Source organism: Etheostoma spectabile, chromosome 7, assembly GCF_008692095.1.
Source record: "Etheostoma spectabile isolate EspeVRDwgs_2016 chromosome 7, UIUC_Espe_1.0, whole genome shotgun sequence".
NCBI classification, from domain to species: domain Eukaryota; kingdom Metazoa; phylum Chordata; class Actinopteri; order Perciformes; family Percidae; genus Etheostoma; species Etheostoma spectabile.
Window position 1 is genome coordinate 26,928,845 of NC_045739.1, and position 18,236 is coordinate 26,947,080.

The 18,236-nt window shown below is 40.0% G+C and overlaps 1 protein-coding gene across 2 annotated transcripts in view; it reads left to right on the forward strand.

Annotated features, from left to right (window-relative positions):
* LOC116691960 (ephrin type-B receptor 2) overlaps positions 1 to 18,236 on the forward strand; it is a 56,643-nt gene that overhangs the window by 24,116 nt on the left and 14,291 nt on the right. For both annotated transcript variants that reach the window (XM_032519895.1, XM_032519896.1), the window contains exons 3-8: positions 3,422 to 4,106; positions 9,194 to 9,349; positions 14,212 to 14,547; positions 17,253 to 17,377; positions 17,476 to 17,638; positions 17,755 to 17,863. In XM_032519895.1, the coding sequence (XP_032375786.1) occupies positions 3,422 to 4,106; positions 9,194 to 9,349; positions 14,212 to 14,547; positions 17,253 to 17,377; positions 17,476 to 17,638; positions 17,755 to 17,863 (1,574 nt within the window). The remainder of the gene's footprint in view (positions 1 to 3,421; positions 4,107 to 9,193; positions 9,350 to 14,211; positions 14,548 to 17,252; positions 17,378 to 17,475; positions 17,639 to 17,754; positions 17,864 to 18,236) is intronic.

The following is an 18,236-nucleotide window of genomic DNA, read 5'->3' on the forward strand; positions in this document are numbered from 1 at the left end:
CTGATTGAGACTCATATTCTGAATGTATACATGTACATATAAAGGATGCCTCTAAAACCTAAGTAATACTGGAATGTCACAAGTCTTAATTGTAAAATGCAATATTTGGAAAAAAGCCCTTATTCGGAATATCCAACCATAAATATGCTGTTTACATGACAGAGAGAGAGAGAGAGAGAGAGAGAGAGAGAGAGAAAGAAAAAGTGGTGGATGCGGTCAGAGCACACAGCTGTCGGCGAGCCTGTACAAAGATATGAATAACCGCATTCTGTGTGTAATGTAAACATTAGAGCCGATATTATTGGCCAATATTAAGCATTTCCCTATCTATCGGTATGTGCATTAAAAATCCAGGATAAAACAAACAAAAAAAAGTTTCTGATGAATTAATATTTAAAAATTAAAATAAAAACGGACGGACAATCATGTTATGAGTGTTGGCGTTGCATAGTTTGTCCACCAGAGGGCGCTCTACACTTGTTGGCAACACTGATTATTATTTTTGTTATTGTGTTTTTGTTCAAAGGACTTTAAGTCTCATAACTTAACTTTGTATTTATACATTTTATTTATCAGAACTTTAATATATTTTGATGTTGCACTGTTCTGTTGTGACAATAAAACAAATTATCATCCTTCTATTTTAGTGAGAAACTCATAAATAACTACAAATAACTATAATGCTAGGGGTATATGTTTGTTTTATTACGGGTTTCTGGATTTAAAAAAAAAAATCCTATATCCCATACATTTTAAATTCATAATTATTAATCCTTTATCAGTCAGGCTCTAGTAAAAATCCTATCCTGAATATATTACACAATTCAAACAACATGCGAGCTACGTGGTTGAAGCGATTCTGCCCATTCGGTGGGTCAGGCCGTTAAAAACATCCCAATATCCTGATCAATAGTGGATGGGATCTGATGCATCTTAATGAGGAAATATAAATGACATTCTCCAAAATGTGAACATGGCAGAGAGCATAGATAACTCAATTCTTTTGATGCATAAAAGGTAGGACAGGATTACATTTCACTATATTAGTATTTTTAGGACTTCGCCTGAGAAGTGAATTGACCGATCATTTTGTCCAAAAGCTCAAAATTTGTCGTACACCATGTGCAACTGCTTTTACCTACAAGATTATATACTACAGTATATCAATTTGTTTTATATTGACTGCCAAAAATAGTGCATCACCATCTTCATTATATCACACACTGGTTACCCAACTGGTCTGGCCTTAGATTCAAATTTCTCTTCAGGCATTAAGTCACGGTCCAAACCAAGGCTGACTTACACTAACACTATTTTGTCAACATCTCCAGAGACAGGAACACATGGGCCGCTCCTCATTCATATTGGGCTTAGGCTACATTTAGACTGCAGGCCAAAGTAACCAAATCTGAATTATTTGGTTAATCCGATTTTTTTCATGACAGTGTGGAACAGCCAAAGTCACATGGCACACAATCTTTTCCAGTTTCAATTTGGGCCACTTTCATATGTGTTCCAAATCGAATAAAGGTTGGATTTTCTTTTTCCTTTTAATGCGACCTCAATCTGAATGGTCAGATTGGAATTTATGCAACCCTGACATCACTCTAGAGTGATTATGTGCTTTCCCATAGACTTCACATGTTGGTAAAAAAATATGTCAATTTACCAGTCCAAACTATTAAATAGTCCTCGTGTTTTAAAAGTTGTGACATGCACTAATAACAGAATCCAGAGTTAATTAAAGCGCACATATTATGAAAGAAAATCACTTTTCTGGGATTTGGGTGTTGTTTTGTTTCTCGGGTACTTCCACACGCATACAAACTATCCATGCTGTTTTCTGAAATGTCCCCTTGCCTCAGTCTCTGGGTGAGCTGTTCAAAATCTGCACGGCTTTCTACGTCACTAGCCGAGACAAGGTGGCTAACTGTGACATGCTAGCTTGTTCTCAATGGTAAAACACTGCTACAAAACACACTAGTTGACCATAATCTCCAAAAGAACTACTTCCATGTCCCTGTTCTGCAGGTGACATGGAATGTACAATGGTGACTTTGTTCACAAGTGCCGCTAATCCTGCCTTGTACTGACCAAAATTGGAGAAAGAGTTATCTAGCTGACGGGATCTTACCTAGCTACTGAGCATGTGTGACTCCCAACAAAGAGTCAGTAGAGAGTAGTATAGAAGTAAGATGTCTCACTCTGTAGCTAAAACAGAGACCTACTCAGACAGGGTGAAAACAGGATCTGCAGCAATGTGCGGTACAACAAAAAAAGGGTGTTTTGTTTTTTGAAAATGAAACCATGTAAACCTATTATGGTAAAACCTTATAATACAGTTATGAACCTTAAAATGAGCAGAATATGGGCGCTTTAACTAGGCATGATGAACGTGCATGATGATAAGATAAGATAAGATAAGATAGCCTTTATTAATCCCACACTGGGGAAATTCCTGTGCTACAGCAGCTCAAAAGACAAAAAAGAAAAGAAAATGTACACACATCATAATAACACAAATACAAATTAAGTAGAAAAACTAGAATTAGTTCTAATAATAATAGTAATAATGCAAGCAGACCCACGGGACTGCACCCAAAAATATTTTTGACCAAATACCTCAATATCAATACCGCAACAACATTGTAGTGTTGACTATTGGTCACAAAATATTTACACAATGAGATTTTTGATAAGTAATCATCAGTTATGTGGATATTATGACTGAGTGGGTAAAGGCCAATAATATAACGGCTACCACAGTCTGTAAGTTCAAAGACTGTAATGCAGCCTTTAAAACCAGGAAAAGACAACACTTATGCCATATTACAATTTCCGAAATCTAAGACGATATCTAGTCTCATACTACATAATCGATAAAATATCGATATATTGCCCAGCTCTACATTTTATTAATCTTTTGTGCATGCAGGTCACTTTCAAGCCGTGCCCAGTTCGGGGCAACATTTAAAAAACTAATTAGAACAGTCTGTATAAAAAAAAAAAGGAATCGTAATTGAGCATTAAGAGCTGCAGTCTGAACATAGCCAAACACACAGCCAAGTTTTCATGGGCAGTAGTCCTGCATTCATCCATGTCTGTGCTGTCTGTTTATCCACTTCGGATAGGCAGGGTACCAAGTGTACAGACTTTAGCTGTAAGCTGTGTGTGTGTGTGTTTGGATGTGTGTGTGTGTGTGTGTGTGTGTGTGGTGGGGGGGGGGGGGGTTGTGGGGTACTTGTTTACAGTTCTCTATTATCCCTCCATTCTCTCGTCTCTGTATGTTTTTGACCAACGAGCTGTAATTGTGGTGTAGGTTGGAGTACTGCTCCTAAGAATAACTGTTACTGGGTGACTGTTTTTGCACATTTTTTGTATGTCACTGAATACATAGTTTTCTTTCTTGTCTCTCTTCTAGTGGGAAGAAGTTAGTGGCTATGATGAAAACATGAACACCATCCGAACATACCAGGTGTGCAACGTCTTCGATAGCAGTCAGAACAACTGGGTACGCACCAAATACATCCGGCGCCGTGGCGCTCAGCGCATACATGTCCAGATGAAGTTCTCAGTACGCGACTGTAGTTCCATACCCAATGTCCCTGGCTCTTGCAAGGAGACCTTCAACCTATATTATTATGAGTCTGACTCGGACACAGCCACTAAATCGTCCCCACCTTGGATGGAGAACCCCTGGGTGAAAGTGGACACTATAGCGGCTGACGAGAGCTTCTCTCAGGTTGATCTTGGTGGCCGCATCATGAACATCAACAGTGAAATTCGAAGCTTTGGACCTGTTTCGCGCAACGGCTTCTACCTCGCTTTCCAGGATTATGGCGCTTGCATGTCACTCATCGCTGTTCGAGTCTTCTACAGGAAATGTCTCAGTGTGATCCACAACGGGGCCATCTTCTCCGAGACTCTGTCTGGGGCGGAGAGCACCTCTCTGGTGGCAGCCAGAGGGGTGTGTGTTCCTAATGGGGAAGAGGTGGATGTACCAATCAAGCTGTACTGTAACGGGGATGGCGAGTGGATGGTACCCATCGGGCGCTGCATGTGCAAAGCCGGGTATGAGGCGATAGAGAACGGTACAGTTTGCAGAGGTAAGGAGCCTGCAGTGCTGCTCTACTACCACATGAAATGTAGCATAATGAAAACAGTAATTATTGTTTTATCATCATTAGCTGTCTTCTTTTCTATATTCAAGAGATTATCCAGGAAAAAAACTTACGTTTCTTGTCACTTCAGCTTTGCACAAGAGGATGGACAGCCCATTAAATATATGGGGGATTTCTTTTGTGTCCAATTTTTATGAATTATTTCTAGGTGTGGGTACTTGTGATATCTACATGTAATGGTTAATATAATGCACCGTTATATTCTCAGCTGAGGTGGGCACATTTACTCTATGGAGTTTGCACATTGGCCTAGCAGCTAGCCGAACTTCCGTTTTGCTTACAGCTTACTCCTGACAACATCGCACAGTTCAGTTTTAGCCTGGATGCACGTTTTGTAGCCTAAAATAGAGCAGCTTATATTGGTAGAGAGAGCATTCTGAACTGTCTGTGGAATAGATCAACGGAGAGCATACCTGCCAACACTCCGTTTTTTCCCAGGTTTCTCCCGTTTTTTAGCCCTATCTCTCCCGGGAAACTCGCGTAATTTGCATAGCCCAAACTCCTTTATAAATAATTGGACCAATATGTTTTTGTAATGTTGACCAGTTGCCAGATCTTGTATGAAACGCATCCTATTGGCACAACCCACACACCATATACAACGTTCAACCCGTTTGTCACCTCAACCTGGCATCCTATGATAGGGTGACCAGACGTCCCCGGTTTTGGTGACCTGTCCCCGGCTGGATCTGTCCCCGGAAATGTCCCCAGTTTTCACTGTGACTGACAGACCCAAAATTGGAATGAAAGAAAGAAAACATTGACCAAACGTAGCCGATAGTTGCACACCATACACACGCAAGCTCCAGACCGCCAGAGCCAGCACTGCTCAGAGCTCAGAGATGTTTTAGAAGCCGTATTTTACGATGCTAAAATCACTGATTATTTACATGGAGTCTGGTGGGTTCAGCGAACGCTATTACGCAATAAATTTGTTTTAAAAACAATCTTAATCTTTAACAGAAAGGTCGACCTCCTTAGAAATCCTTTCTATAATGTTGTCAGACACTTAGAATATTAATCTGAGTCTGTCAGTAGCATAACAAGCACTTTTCTGAACGTAAATACAAGCTGGACAAATATCCTATTAACTCACGCTGCAGCTTGTTTCTCTACTCCCGACTGCAGCGATCTCGTTTAATACTGCATCAATGTCAAAGGAAAATATTTCCTCAATAGTTTTCATTGTATCTGATACTCAATGAGCTGTTGCAGAAACAAGCCTTAAGCAATAAAGCAAAAGCTGTCAGTAGTTCAGTACATTACAACATTATGAAATATTAAGACTTTCTATCTTGAAATATTAAGACTTTCTATCTTGAAATATTAAGACTTTCTATCTTGAAATATTAGGACTTTCTATCTTGAAATATTAAGACTTTATCTTGAAATATTAGGTGAAAGTGGTTATGAACTGCTGGAGATTTATTTGCCTTTTTTCCTACTCAATATTCAAAATACATTGCGTCCAAGTCACATACATCTGAACAGTTTCAGAGCTGCCAACTTTTCCCAAAACCTTGGAGTGAGATTTGGGGGGGCAACCCATATTTTGCCGCGTACAAAGCAATTTCTTTGGCTCTTTCAGCATCTTTATCCCTCAGGGTTTAAATTGTGATTTGTTGTGTATGGGGGGATGGGGGTCTCTCTCTAGGGGGGTCTAGGGGTATGCCCTCCCAGGAATTTCTTTTGAAAAATAAACCATAAAATGGCACTTTCTGGAGAATTTTGTGCAAAAAAATGGAAAAAATCAAGTCTTACATAATATTTGCAAAACTGTAGGGTTAAGAGCCTTAGCATTGTTGTAGTATCAACAGGTATTAGGGCATTTAGCATTTAAATTATTAACTTCTTATGATATAAGAACTGACCCAGACAATGTGCCAAACATAATGAACCACATGAAGAGACAGTACCATAAGTCAGCAACAGCTGAGAAGATTTGGGTCTGTGGTGAACAGGTCCAGAGGTCCCTGGTGTAGGGACCAGGGACCCAAAGTTAAATTAATGTTGAGGGATCAATTAAGACCACTGACATTCTAAAGAATAAGAACCACTGATTTACATAAATTCTAATCCTTTAACCTTTGTGCCAAGGCTCAGTAATGTTTGGCCCTCATCCTCTGTGCCCCACTTACTGAATTTACTTTTTTGGGAAAATAAAGACTATTTGTTCATTTTATAAAACATTGAATGAATTATTTACAGTTACATTTAGAGATGCACCGAGGTTAGAGAAGCACAATAGTGGCCCAACGTTGCAGTGTTGTGTATATAGTATAGTATAGGTCAGATGTGTTTCATCAGATTTCTGCTCATGTTTACAACTTTATGCACATTCAAAATATAACTCCTCCCATCTCTGTTGTCGGAGATATGGAGAGTTGTAGTATAGTCTGCTGTGCATGCCATCGCTCCGCTGATATGATGGATCTCATTCAGACCGTCTGACAGACACAGAGGCCCATTTGGGTCTCTGACAAAGTTTAGAGGTGGCTGTATGCCGCTCATTAAAAGAGGTCTATGCACAGATGCAACGCGTCACTGTCCACAGCAGAGCGAGTCCACTAAAATGAACTGAAGTTGCTACGCCACCAGCCGCGCTCCTCACCTCTATTGTTACAGGGAGAGTGGTCACGGAGCGACGGACGGGCCTGTAATACTCAGAGCACATACCTGAAGCCCGGGAAATGCACTTGGGATGGCTCGTGAAAAAAAATGTTTTCAGTTTGCTACGATTCGAAAATTCCACAAACAGGGAACGCTCTTGAACCCCCTCACAGTCTCTGAAAGCACAACTATTCGATCATAAGTGGCTCAACCGCTAGATCTATAGATAAACTCATCTTTCAGAAATTTGACCGACCGCGTTGACACTTCAGCGTGAGAAATCGGGGGTGTGGCGTGTGAGCGTGTGAAACCAGTCAAATGCGTGTGTCTCACGGCCAATGCGTGAGAGTTGGCAGCCCTACAGTTTAAATTTATACAGATAAAAAAAACTGCCTAAAACTGATATTAAGCAAACAATAGACCAACATACATCTTTGTTCATATGCCTCAACCATGACATCAAATCATGAAATTCATTCAAAGAATTAAAGTATCATGGTTTCAAAGTCAAATAATGTTATTCAAACATGCCTCACTTGTATGTATCAGAAACACATACTTTAACATTTCCTTCTCTTAAAGGTGCCTTGCCACATGTATTTTATTCCTTTGTGGTAATCTATAAGTTCTACCGTGGACCCTGTAACATTTTTGTGGAAAAACTACCTTGGTTACCTTGTTTCAAGACATTGTAGCGTGCTATAGAAAGCCTGCAGGAAGTTCTCATTAATATTCAATGAGCTAAAATGCGCACACATCCTATAGCAGAGGTAGCCAGAGATTTGGACATTTAAAAAAAAAAACATCTATCCAAGAATATGTCTTGTGCACTGACAAAAAAAAAGTATAGTCTCTGGGTTCAAAATTCTGCAATTCCAATTCCAAGCCTAAAATCTTACTCATCCTCTGTAATGTGAGAGAAGCTCTGGGGACCCTGTGTGTTTCCATCTCAATTTAGTCCCAAACTGGATCCACTATTAAGTTAAAATGGCCCTTTACAACAACATTGCTTATAATATTCTTTCTATAGCTATAGAAAATGCATGATCATCTACATTAGGTGCATATATCAGTCCAAATTAGTTGCACATCTGGTCCAGGCATCGCAGCACGGCCATCTTGGTCCGACAAAGCCGCGTCTTTGCCGGGGTGCATATGCTTCTTGATAAAACTCTGGCGCAAGGGACATTTGCAACTGAACAAAAATTCAGACTCTTAGGGGCAGATTTTGCCAGATTTTAATCTGTCTCTGTGCCACAGGGCAGCTCAGTCAAAGAACTGCTGGGAGACCCCCACCGCCGTGGAAAGCTGCAAGTTGTTCTGGTACACAGGAAGGATTCAGATGCGGACACCAACGGTTAAGGGAACAGGCAGAATTTATTTGAGTGACAGGGAGAGCCAAAGGATTGGGGAGGTTGCCGTGAATTCCAGGCTTGAAGAGAATCAGACGATAGTCTGTCAGGGAGCAGGGCGGACAGACAGGCTGGCGGGCAAAGAGCAAACAGGCAGGTGAATCTAGGGGCGAGCAGGCAGGCAGGCAGGTGTGGGAACTAAACAAAATTATATTGTTTAATAGTTATCATGTGAATATTTGAAGCCTTGAGAAATGAAGAAAAGCACTGAGACGAGGAGAGCCAGGCACAGGAGTGTTGGCTTAGCTCTTACTTGTTGTCTTTTAGTATTGGTATAATAAACTTTTATTTTATGGACAAAGCGATATATATTATTTATAGCTTAATCCTGAATACTCTCTCTTTTTAACCTGACCTCTTACCCCCAGTCCAGGGACAGTGGATTTAAAATATCCTCCAGGCTAATTCTGGTTCATAACAAGTGTGCACTGTGCCTGATAAATCAACCCAAAATCCAATAAAGTAGTATCATACATTCACAGAGGAATACAAAACAAAAATACTAATAGAATACTACAGCTTTCTTGCTTTCTCCTATTCTTTCTTTCTTGTCTTTTGTAATCCCAGACCGTGTCCTCAGCTCCACATGCTCTGAAATGATTTACAAACCTGTGGAAAGCAGAACTGACATCATCTGAACGAGACCCAGTACATGTCACTTCAATGAGCTGACCTTTTTGAGATGCAGGTGTATAGGCTATCACGGCTAATCGTATGCTCTGTGGGGAAAATGTAGAGATGAAAACCCTCCGAACTTAGGATTTTAGAATGTGACTACTAATATTGATGGTTCTGATACTCAGCAGCCAATAGCCAATTTACTATGAAGTTGACATTTTGGACCGTTTTTCTTTGGATCTTTTTCTCTTGTACCATGTATATTTACATGCACTTTGTTCATAAGCTTGCTAGTCTAATTTCCCCCCCCCTGTCCTTCTTCTTTCCTCTGTGCACCCTGCCCCTCCCCCACTGTTGTATTTCTCCATACAGCTTGTTTATCAGGGTTCTTCAAGGCTGCACAGGGAGACCACCAATGTCTTCAGTGCCCCATTAACAGCCGAACCACCAGTGAGGGAGCCACCAACTGTGTCTGTCGCAACAGCTATTACCGCGCTGACTCTGACCCTCCACAGATGCCCTGCACAAGTATGTATGCACAGAAATGAGAGCACATTCATGGAGAGCAGTGTGCCTGCTGCATACAGCAGCTCAAATCATTTGATATGAACACCTAACGCTACAAAACATTAGGCTGCTTACACTTATCTCAAAGCACTTAGCTTATTCTATCGGCAAGAAACACAGTCATTAAACTTGCTATTGTGTTGTGTGATGATGTCATGCAGATCATTTACACACTGGGACTCTTAAACCTCAGCCCTCTGAACCCAACTTCACTCATTGGGGGATATTGTGTCCTCTGTTATAGTCCAGTCAAAGTTATATTTATCATCATGCCAGCAAAAATTGAAAGAAAAATAAGATGCTAGTTTTACTTCAGCAATATAATGAGCAAAACAAACAAAACAACAGCTAATTTCTAAAGCAAAATGCAAATCCTCCTTATAAATACCACACAAACCCTCTACCACACAAACCAACAGCATCTCCTGTATCTACACATCATGGCAGCGTACACACTACCAAGTACTGTTAGAAACAGAAACTTCAGAACCATTTACAGTGAACAGTAATCACACCACCACAAAGAAATTAGATTGGCAAAGTGGCCTATGTTATGGTTCATTTTGGAAAACGGACTATAGCAACACATTATGTAATAACTACACATAATCTAATAAAACATTAAAATCTAATAAAATGTTCCTTCATTATATTAATAACACCCTTATTATGTAATAATCTGCCGCATTTTGCATTTTTGTTATAAAAAAAAAACACAATCTGAAAAAAAGACAGATACAACAGAACAGACACCAATTAAACAAGACAGCTTTACCAGTAATCCCATTAGGGTGACTGGTATCGCAAAGCCCCGAACCTTGGGTCAATCATTAGTAAAATGACAAGAAGAATTCAGGCGACCTATACATTTATACATTAGATTCCTCAGTAAAGCAAAGAATGTAATAACTCCTGCTTGGCAAAAAAAAATGCACTTGCACTACACCATCTTGGTTTTCTGAGTAGAATGTGTAAACATTCTTATAAGCGACCCTTAGCTTATTAAAGCTTGTCTTTTTGAACTTGACCCACAAGGGGACAGTGTAAAAAGCAGTACAATAAGCTTTTAAAGAGGTTTATCTTGACAATATCAGAACACCAAGAGAACTTCCTGGCGAGCATGTGAGCTTGTATGTATAACATGAGATGCTGCCTACACATGTCCTCATCATCTGACATGTGATCCGTTAAGATGTGACCCAAATACTTAATTTTACAACAAGCAGTTAGCTTGTTGTAAAATTAGCAGCAGTTAGCACTTTTGATAATACACTAGCTAAAGCAATAGGTATATACTTATCCACACTCCCCACATTTCCCACTTTGTCAATTGACCTTAGACCAATCCAGTTTAACCTTACGGTGCCACATTAACCGCGGCAGTTATATGAACCAACCTGCATACAATTTTGTTGGGCAGTGCAGTTGTATCCGCATTCTGTTCAGCCCAATTAGTTCTGATTTTAATTAATGACACCTTTTGAAGAGAAAAGATTGTGTTGGATATAATTGAAATCTGGCCTTTGTACAGGATTTTGTCCCACTCTGAATTTACTGGTAAGGCTGGAAAGGTTGAGCTCCATGTTTGAATAAAGTGATGGACCTGAAAATATCTAAATAAATCTGACCGTTTTTTAGTAAGATCACTAAAGCTGCAAAAAAAAATCGATATAAAAGTCACTACATCTAATAAAACCAACTTTGTGATGTAAAGGTATGATCATCTGGCTGCAGGAAATAGGTGTTTTTTAGAAATAGGGCTACACATAGAGAAGTCAAGAAGTTGGAAGTGTTGCCTAAATTGTGCCCATATTTTGAGAGTAGAATGTACTAGGTTTGAAGTATACTGTGATGGAGAAAATGGTAATTTTGCTGTAATCAAAGCAAAGAGAGATGTTGATATGCAGGGGTTTGCTTCAACTTGGCACAATTCCCTTTCTCAAGACTAAAAACCAGTACATACACACTTTTGTATGTTTGACACCCAAAAATAATTCCTTAGATTGGGAAGCGCTAGACCAGCCTGGCTCTTGGGTCTCACTAGGAATTCCTTCCGGATTCTACGATTGTTACCATCCCACAGAAATGAAAAGATGAACTTACTTAAAGACTGAAAAAAGGATTTGGGCAAAAATACTTGGAGACACTGAAACAAATACAAAAATCTAGGTAGAACTTTCATTTGTAAACAGTTAACTCCACCTGTAAGAGATAAGTATAGGGCTGACCATCTCTGAAAGTCTGAATCAAGCTTTCTCATGAGGGGTTTGAAATTCTTTTTATAAAGATCAGAGAAGTTACGGGTGACCTGAATGCCTAAGCATTTAAAGCCAATTTTGGAAATACGGAAAGGGAGTTCATTGTCCAAAATCTGAAGAGCCAAATTATGGAGTGGAAAACATTCACTTTTGTATAGGTTCAATTTGTAACCAGGGAAAAGCCCAAATACATTTCTACAGTATTAGGGACACAGGACACTGGATCAGATACATAGAGCAATAAATTGTCTGCATATAGAGAAATTATATGTTCAACTCCCATCCTGAGAAGCCCATGTATGACGTGATGTTTTCAACTTAATTGACAGAGGCTCTATAGCTAATGACAACAGAAGTGGGCTGAGGGGACAGCCTGTCTAGTGCCCATTGACAAAGGGAAAAGTTGGGAAGCTAATTTGTTAGTTATTACTGATGCTTTTGGGGAAGGCAGGATAGGCAGGCAGGATATAAGAAATAAAATTAGAACCAAAGCCAAATCTTTCTAATACGGCAAAAAGATAACCCCACTGGATTCTATCAAATGCCTTCTCTGCATCCAGGGAGACAAGCACTTCTGGAATCCACCCGGACGCTGGAGAGTGCACAACATTTAAGAGTTCACGAATATTTGTGAAAGAGCAGTGGTCATTCATGAATCCTGTTTCGTCCATTTAGATTATACGGGGCATTACAGTATCTAATCTTGAGGCAAGGAGTTTGGCTAATATCTTTATATCTGTGTTTAGAAGTAAAATTGGCCGATATGACCCACACTCAAGCCGGTCTTTACCGGGTTTCAAAATCAGTAAGATAGATGCCTCTGTTTGGCTCTGTGGTAGGTTTGATGAATGATTGAACATTTCAAGAAGAATGGGAGCTAGTCAAGATTTAAAATTTCTTGTAAAATTCCACAGGATAGCCGTCCGGCCATGGGGTTTTACCACTTTGCATTTTCTGGATGGAATCAAAGATTTCTTTGGCAAGGGTTTCAGTGTCTCCCATGAAGTACATGGTAATCTTAGGTCTGATCTGTTGAATAACAAAAACTCATATAAATTGCCTTAGATACAAATTCACAAAACTGTTTGTCTGCCAATAAGGCTGTATTCAATCTCCAGTTATTGCGTTGTGTTGGATTTTGAGAGAAAACTAGATCAAGAATGACGGGTGCATGGTCTGATTCCACTGTGGCAGTATACTCTACGTTGTTTACAGAAAGAAGGAATGTGCTGTCAATAAAAATAATCTTTTCTACTGTATTTATGATGGACGTGTGAAAAGAAAGATAATTATTTTTTATGTGAGTAGAAAAAGGTCCACACAGCCAGTTTGATCCATGAAATCACAAAGAGCCTGTGACATTTTGGAATGTGGTAAAGTTGTAGGATTTGAGCTATCTATAGCAGGGTCAAGCGTCCTTGAGGATCAGATTGTTTTTGAAGGCGTAAACAATACAGGTTTATGGATCAATATTGGCACTCCCTGTGCCTTAGTGTTAAAAGTAGAATAGAAAATCTGTCCAACACAGTTTTTCTGGAGCCTTACTTGATCCGCTATGGTTAAGTGAGTTTCTTGTAAAAATGCTACTCCTACATTAAAGTTTTTCTTATGTATTTAGAGTTTTGGGTGAGATCTGCAAATTGTGTTTTAACAGGTGAAATGGTTTGAGGTATTGACAACAGACTGCACAGTTAGTTAAATGAGTTCAGCTAACTGAGAACTTTGTTCAGCCAATGGGTTTTAGTGTTTTGGCAATTGAGAAAAACTGCTTTTGTTTTCATGTTTAATGCTACTGTATACAACACTGTGCAACTCTTAAAAAAGTAACGTTTTGCCCAATAAATAAATTCAGTTTTTACTATAAGATTACCAAAGATACTTTCACTCTAGAACATGTAAATGGAGATATAAGCTTAGGAAAGACAAAAGAGCTTCAGATTTAGAACAGTGTGTACATGGTATATCCAAAAAAAGTACTATAACGAAAAATGCTTCATTTTGAAGGAGATGTTAGGCATTTAGCATTTTGTGTGTGCAGTTTTGTTGTTTTTTTGTGTAGAGTTTTAAAAAAAGGAGACTGAGAAAACTGTGATATGTCCACTGGCTAATAACTCATCTACAACAGGTTGGGAAATCAGGATGTTTCTCGTCCTGGTTTAGTAAAAAAATCTCTGGTCAGAATCTTGAAAAAGATTAATACAGCAGGTCACTATATAGAGCTCAACCTTAGACCGACTATGCCGCCATTAGGTCACATGACACCCATGAATTTCTCTTTCAAAGCAGGAACAACACACTGATGTACTTTATACAAAACACTGCTCTCTTTTGTACTTTGTATACCTATTTTCTCATACAGGCTTTTGTGAATGATAGTACAGAACATCTACTTACGTTTCAATGAATGCAAAAAAACAACAACATATACAGTTTCTTGCAGCTGTAGTAAAGGAAAATAGAAACAAATAAGGAATCATGAATTGTTGCAAGCCTTCCTTACAATTACAAAAAGCGCTTTTTGAAGTATAGTATACGTATTATTTTCTTCTCTCCTTTTTCTTCCAGCTGTTCCTTCAGCTCCACTTAACGTCATCTCCATGGTAAATGAGACGTCTCTGAGGCTGGAGTGGAGCCCACCACAGGAGACCGGTGGCCGAGAAGATGTTGTCTACAACATCATATGTAAGAGCTGTGGCAGTGGACGGGGTGGCTGCACCCGCTGTGGGGACAACGTGCAGTTTGTACCACGTCAGCTGGGACTGACCGACGCCCGCGTCCACATCAGCGACCTCCTGGCTCACACCCAGTACACCTTTGAAATACAAGCTGTCAATGGAGTGTCTGAACAGAGTCCTTATTCGCCACAGTACACGTCTGTCAACATCACCACCAACCAGGCTGGTGAGGCTCACTCAACCTTTTACATGGCATAACTCTGCACTTATCGGTGGCTCTTAGTTGTATTTGAAGCTAATGTACTTATCTGTGATCTTTGCTGTTCGGAGTTTGTACCTTACCCTACCATGGTCGAATGCTACGGAGCCCAGGAGGTCTCATGGAGGGGAAATAAATGAGAGGAAAAAAAAGAAAAAAAAACGTACTGGGGACACACACTTTTGCGAGATCTCGCAAATCCAGCAAGCAATAAGGCTAACCTACCTATCTAGCTTGCTGCACGTTAGTTAGCTAGTAGCATGACATAATTACATCTCCTTAGTTGTCTAGCTAAATATATCCATTGTTTATTTTGATAAGCATTACTAATAAATACATGCCAAAGTGAAGTGTTATAATGAACATTGTTGTTGACTGTTGACAGTGCTAATTTGTGTTGTTGTAGCAACATGCTCATTCATGAGCTTCTTTCTTGTGTCTCTTACAAGTATAGCAGGGCTGCCAACCTCTCACGCATTGGCCGTGAGACACACGCATTTGACTGGTTTTCACACGCGCACAGATCCCACACTCCCGATTTCTCACGCTGAAGTGTCAACCCGGTCGGTCAAATTTCTGAAAGATGAGTTTATCTATAGATCTACCTGTTGTGCCACTGCCACTCGTGATTGACTAGTTGTGTTTTCAGAGACTGTGAGGGGTTCAAGAGCGCTCCCTGTCTGTGGAAGTTTCGAATTGTCGCAAACTGAGAACATTTTTTTTACGATCCATCTCAGGTGCATTTCCCCGGCTCCAGGTATGAGCTCTGAGTATCACAGACCCGACCGTCGCTTCGTGACCACTCTCTCTGTAAAAATAGAGGTGAGCAGCGCGGCTGTGGACTCGCTCTGCTGTGGGCAGTGAGGCGTTGCATCCGTGCAGACCTCCGATGAAGAGAGCGTACAGCCTCCTCTAAACTTTGTCAGAGACCAGAGACCCAAATGGGCGTCTGTGTCTGTGCGACGGTCTGAATGAATCCCCATATCAGCGGAGCAATAACATGCACAGCAACTAGATTACAACTCTCCAATGTCGGACAACAGAGATGGAGGAGTTATATTTTGATGTGCACAAGTTGTAAACATGAGCAAAATCTGATGAAACACATCTGAGCTATCTATACTATACAGTATATACTATACATATATACTAATATACTGCAACGTTGGGCCACTATTGGCTTCTCTAACCTCGGTGCATCTCTAAATGTAACTGTAAATAATTAATTTTATGTTTATAAAAGAACAAATAGTCTTTATTTCCCAAAAACGTAAATACATAAGTGGGCGCACAGAGCATAAGCAACCAACACATTACTGAGCTTGGCACAAAGGTTAAGGAAAGATAAACTATGAACTCAATGATGTTCTTACTTCTACGAATTCAGCGCTTTTGAGTATGATCCTCAATTCTTTTACTTTGGTCCCTGTTCCGCTACCACCAGAAAACCCTGGGCTGGGTGACCCCCACAGACGGCCGAAATGTTCTACAACATGTTAGGCTTGGACAGTGGACGGTGCTGCACCGCTGTGGACACGTGCAGTTTGTATCACGTAGCTGGACTGATCCGCGCCGGGCCTATCAGCACCTGGTCAACAGTACACTTTGAAATAACTGTCAATGGAGTGCTAACATGTCCGTTTTGCATACACTTCAACACACACAACAGGGTGAGCTCATAACCTTACATGGATAATCTGCACTTATCAGGTGGACTTAGTGATTTGAGCTAATGTCTATCTGTATCTTGCTGTCAAGTTGAACCTACCTACCAGTCGAATGCTACGGTGCCAAGGAGGTTCATGGGAAATAAATGAAAAAAAAAGAAAAAAAAATCTGGGGCAACTTGCGAGATCTCGCAACCGCAGCATAAGCTACACCTACCTGCTGCACGTAGTAGCTATAGCATGACAATTAATACACCCTGTAGGTAGTAAATACCATGTATTGATAACATTAGCTATATAATGCCAAGTGAAGTGTATAATGGACGTTGTGCCCCATTGCAGTGCCTAAGGTTTTGTAGAACATGCTTGATTGTTTGGCTCTAAATATAGCTAGTTGGTTCTCTTAATACATCCATGGTATAGCTAGGTAGCTATGTGGCAAACTCATGAACTCACCATTTCAATGTATAAAATATTTACTCAATGGTAAACATTGTGTTTTAATTGTTCCTGATCGTTTGCATACGTATCAAAATGAACAAATGTATTTAAACTACCAAGAAGATGTAAACATGTCGTGCTACTAGCTAGCGTGCAGCGCGCTAACTAGCTAGGTCAGCCTTATTGTTTGTTGGATTTGCAAGATCTCGCAAATTAAACTATCTCGCAAAACAAAGTCAAGATCTCGCAAAACAAAGTCAAAATCTTGCAAACATGTTTGTCCCCAGTACATGTTTTTTTGTTTGTTAATTTGTATTTATTTATTTATTTTTCTTATTTCTTTTTTTCCCCTTCCATGTCCCCCCGGGGCTCCATAGAATGCACTATTGGAAGTCACTTTGGATAAAAGCTACAGCTAAATGAAAGAAATTCACTTTGATTGATCATGAGTCGGTCCAACAGTTTCCCTTATAATTTCACTAATAGTTTCCGTTTTAGTAGCCTGTCTACTTGTCAGTATTTACTCTCCAGCTCTAACTTTGCTTTCCCTGGTTTTGTTCTCAGCGCCATCAGCAGTGTCCATCATCCACCAGGTCAACAGAAGCCCTAACAGCATCACCTTGTCCTGGTCCCAGCCTGATCAGCCCAATGGACTCATCCTGGACTATGAACTGCAGTACTATGAGAAGGTACATCAGTGCTGATGATGAGTAATTCATCATTAATTACAGTGTTTGTCTAATTATTTTATGATGTGTAATTTTCTGATCCCTGTTTTTTTTTTTAGAACCAGGCAGATTGGAACTCCTCTCTGACGAGGAGTCAGACCAACACTGCAGTCATACGAGGCTTAAAGCCTGGAACCATCTACGTCTTTCAGGTTCGGGCTCGGACTGTTGCTGGATTTGGACGCTTTAGTGGCAAAATGTACTTCCAAACCATGACGGAAGGTAGGAATGACAGTCATATGTCTGCTCTGTAGCATAGGTAGCTAATCAAGGCCTGGATCACTTCCATATTTGAAAAAGAGTTACATTTCTTGGGTTTTCTGTCTTTTTACCTGCAGAGGAATATAATTCCAGTATCCAGGAGAAGCTCCCCCTCATCATAGGTTCCACTGCTGCAGGACTAGTCTTCATCATTGCCATCACTGTCCTAATCATTGTCTGCCGCAGGTGAGTCAACAATGTTACAAGCCATGAAGCAATAGAATAATTTCTGCACTGATAAAAGAGTATCACTTATTGCTGGCTTGTTAACATTGCTAGCTGTTAGCGGTCACCAAGTAAACTGTCTACAATAAACTAAAACACAATGAATGGGCCATAAAACAATGAGCTAAAAGAGCTTTGAGAAAAATGAAGATATGATGACAATTATCTGTTGGTTTATGACTGCGATTAACCTCTGTTACAGTACCGGTAGTAGTCAGTCAGTTAATGCTAATATCGAAATACTGAGCATGTGTGACTCCCAACAAAGATAGTATAGAAGTGAGATGTCTCACTCTGTAGCTAAAACAGAGACTCATAAATACAGGGTGAAAAC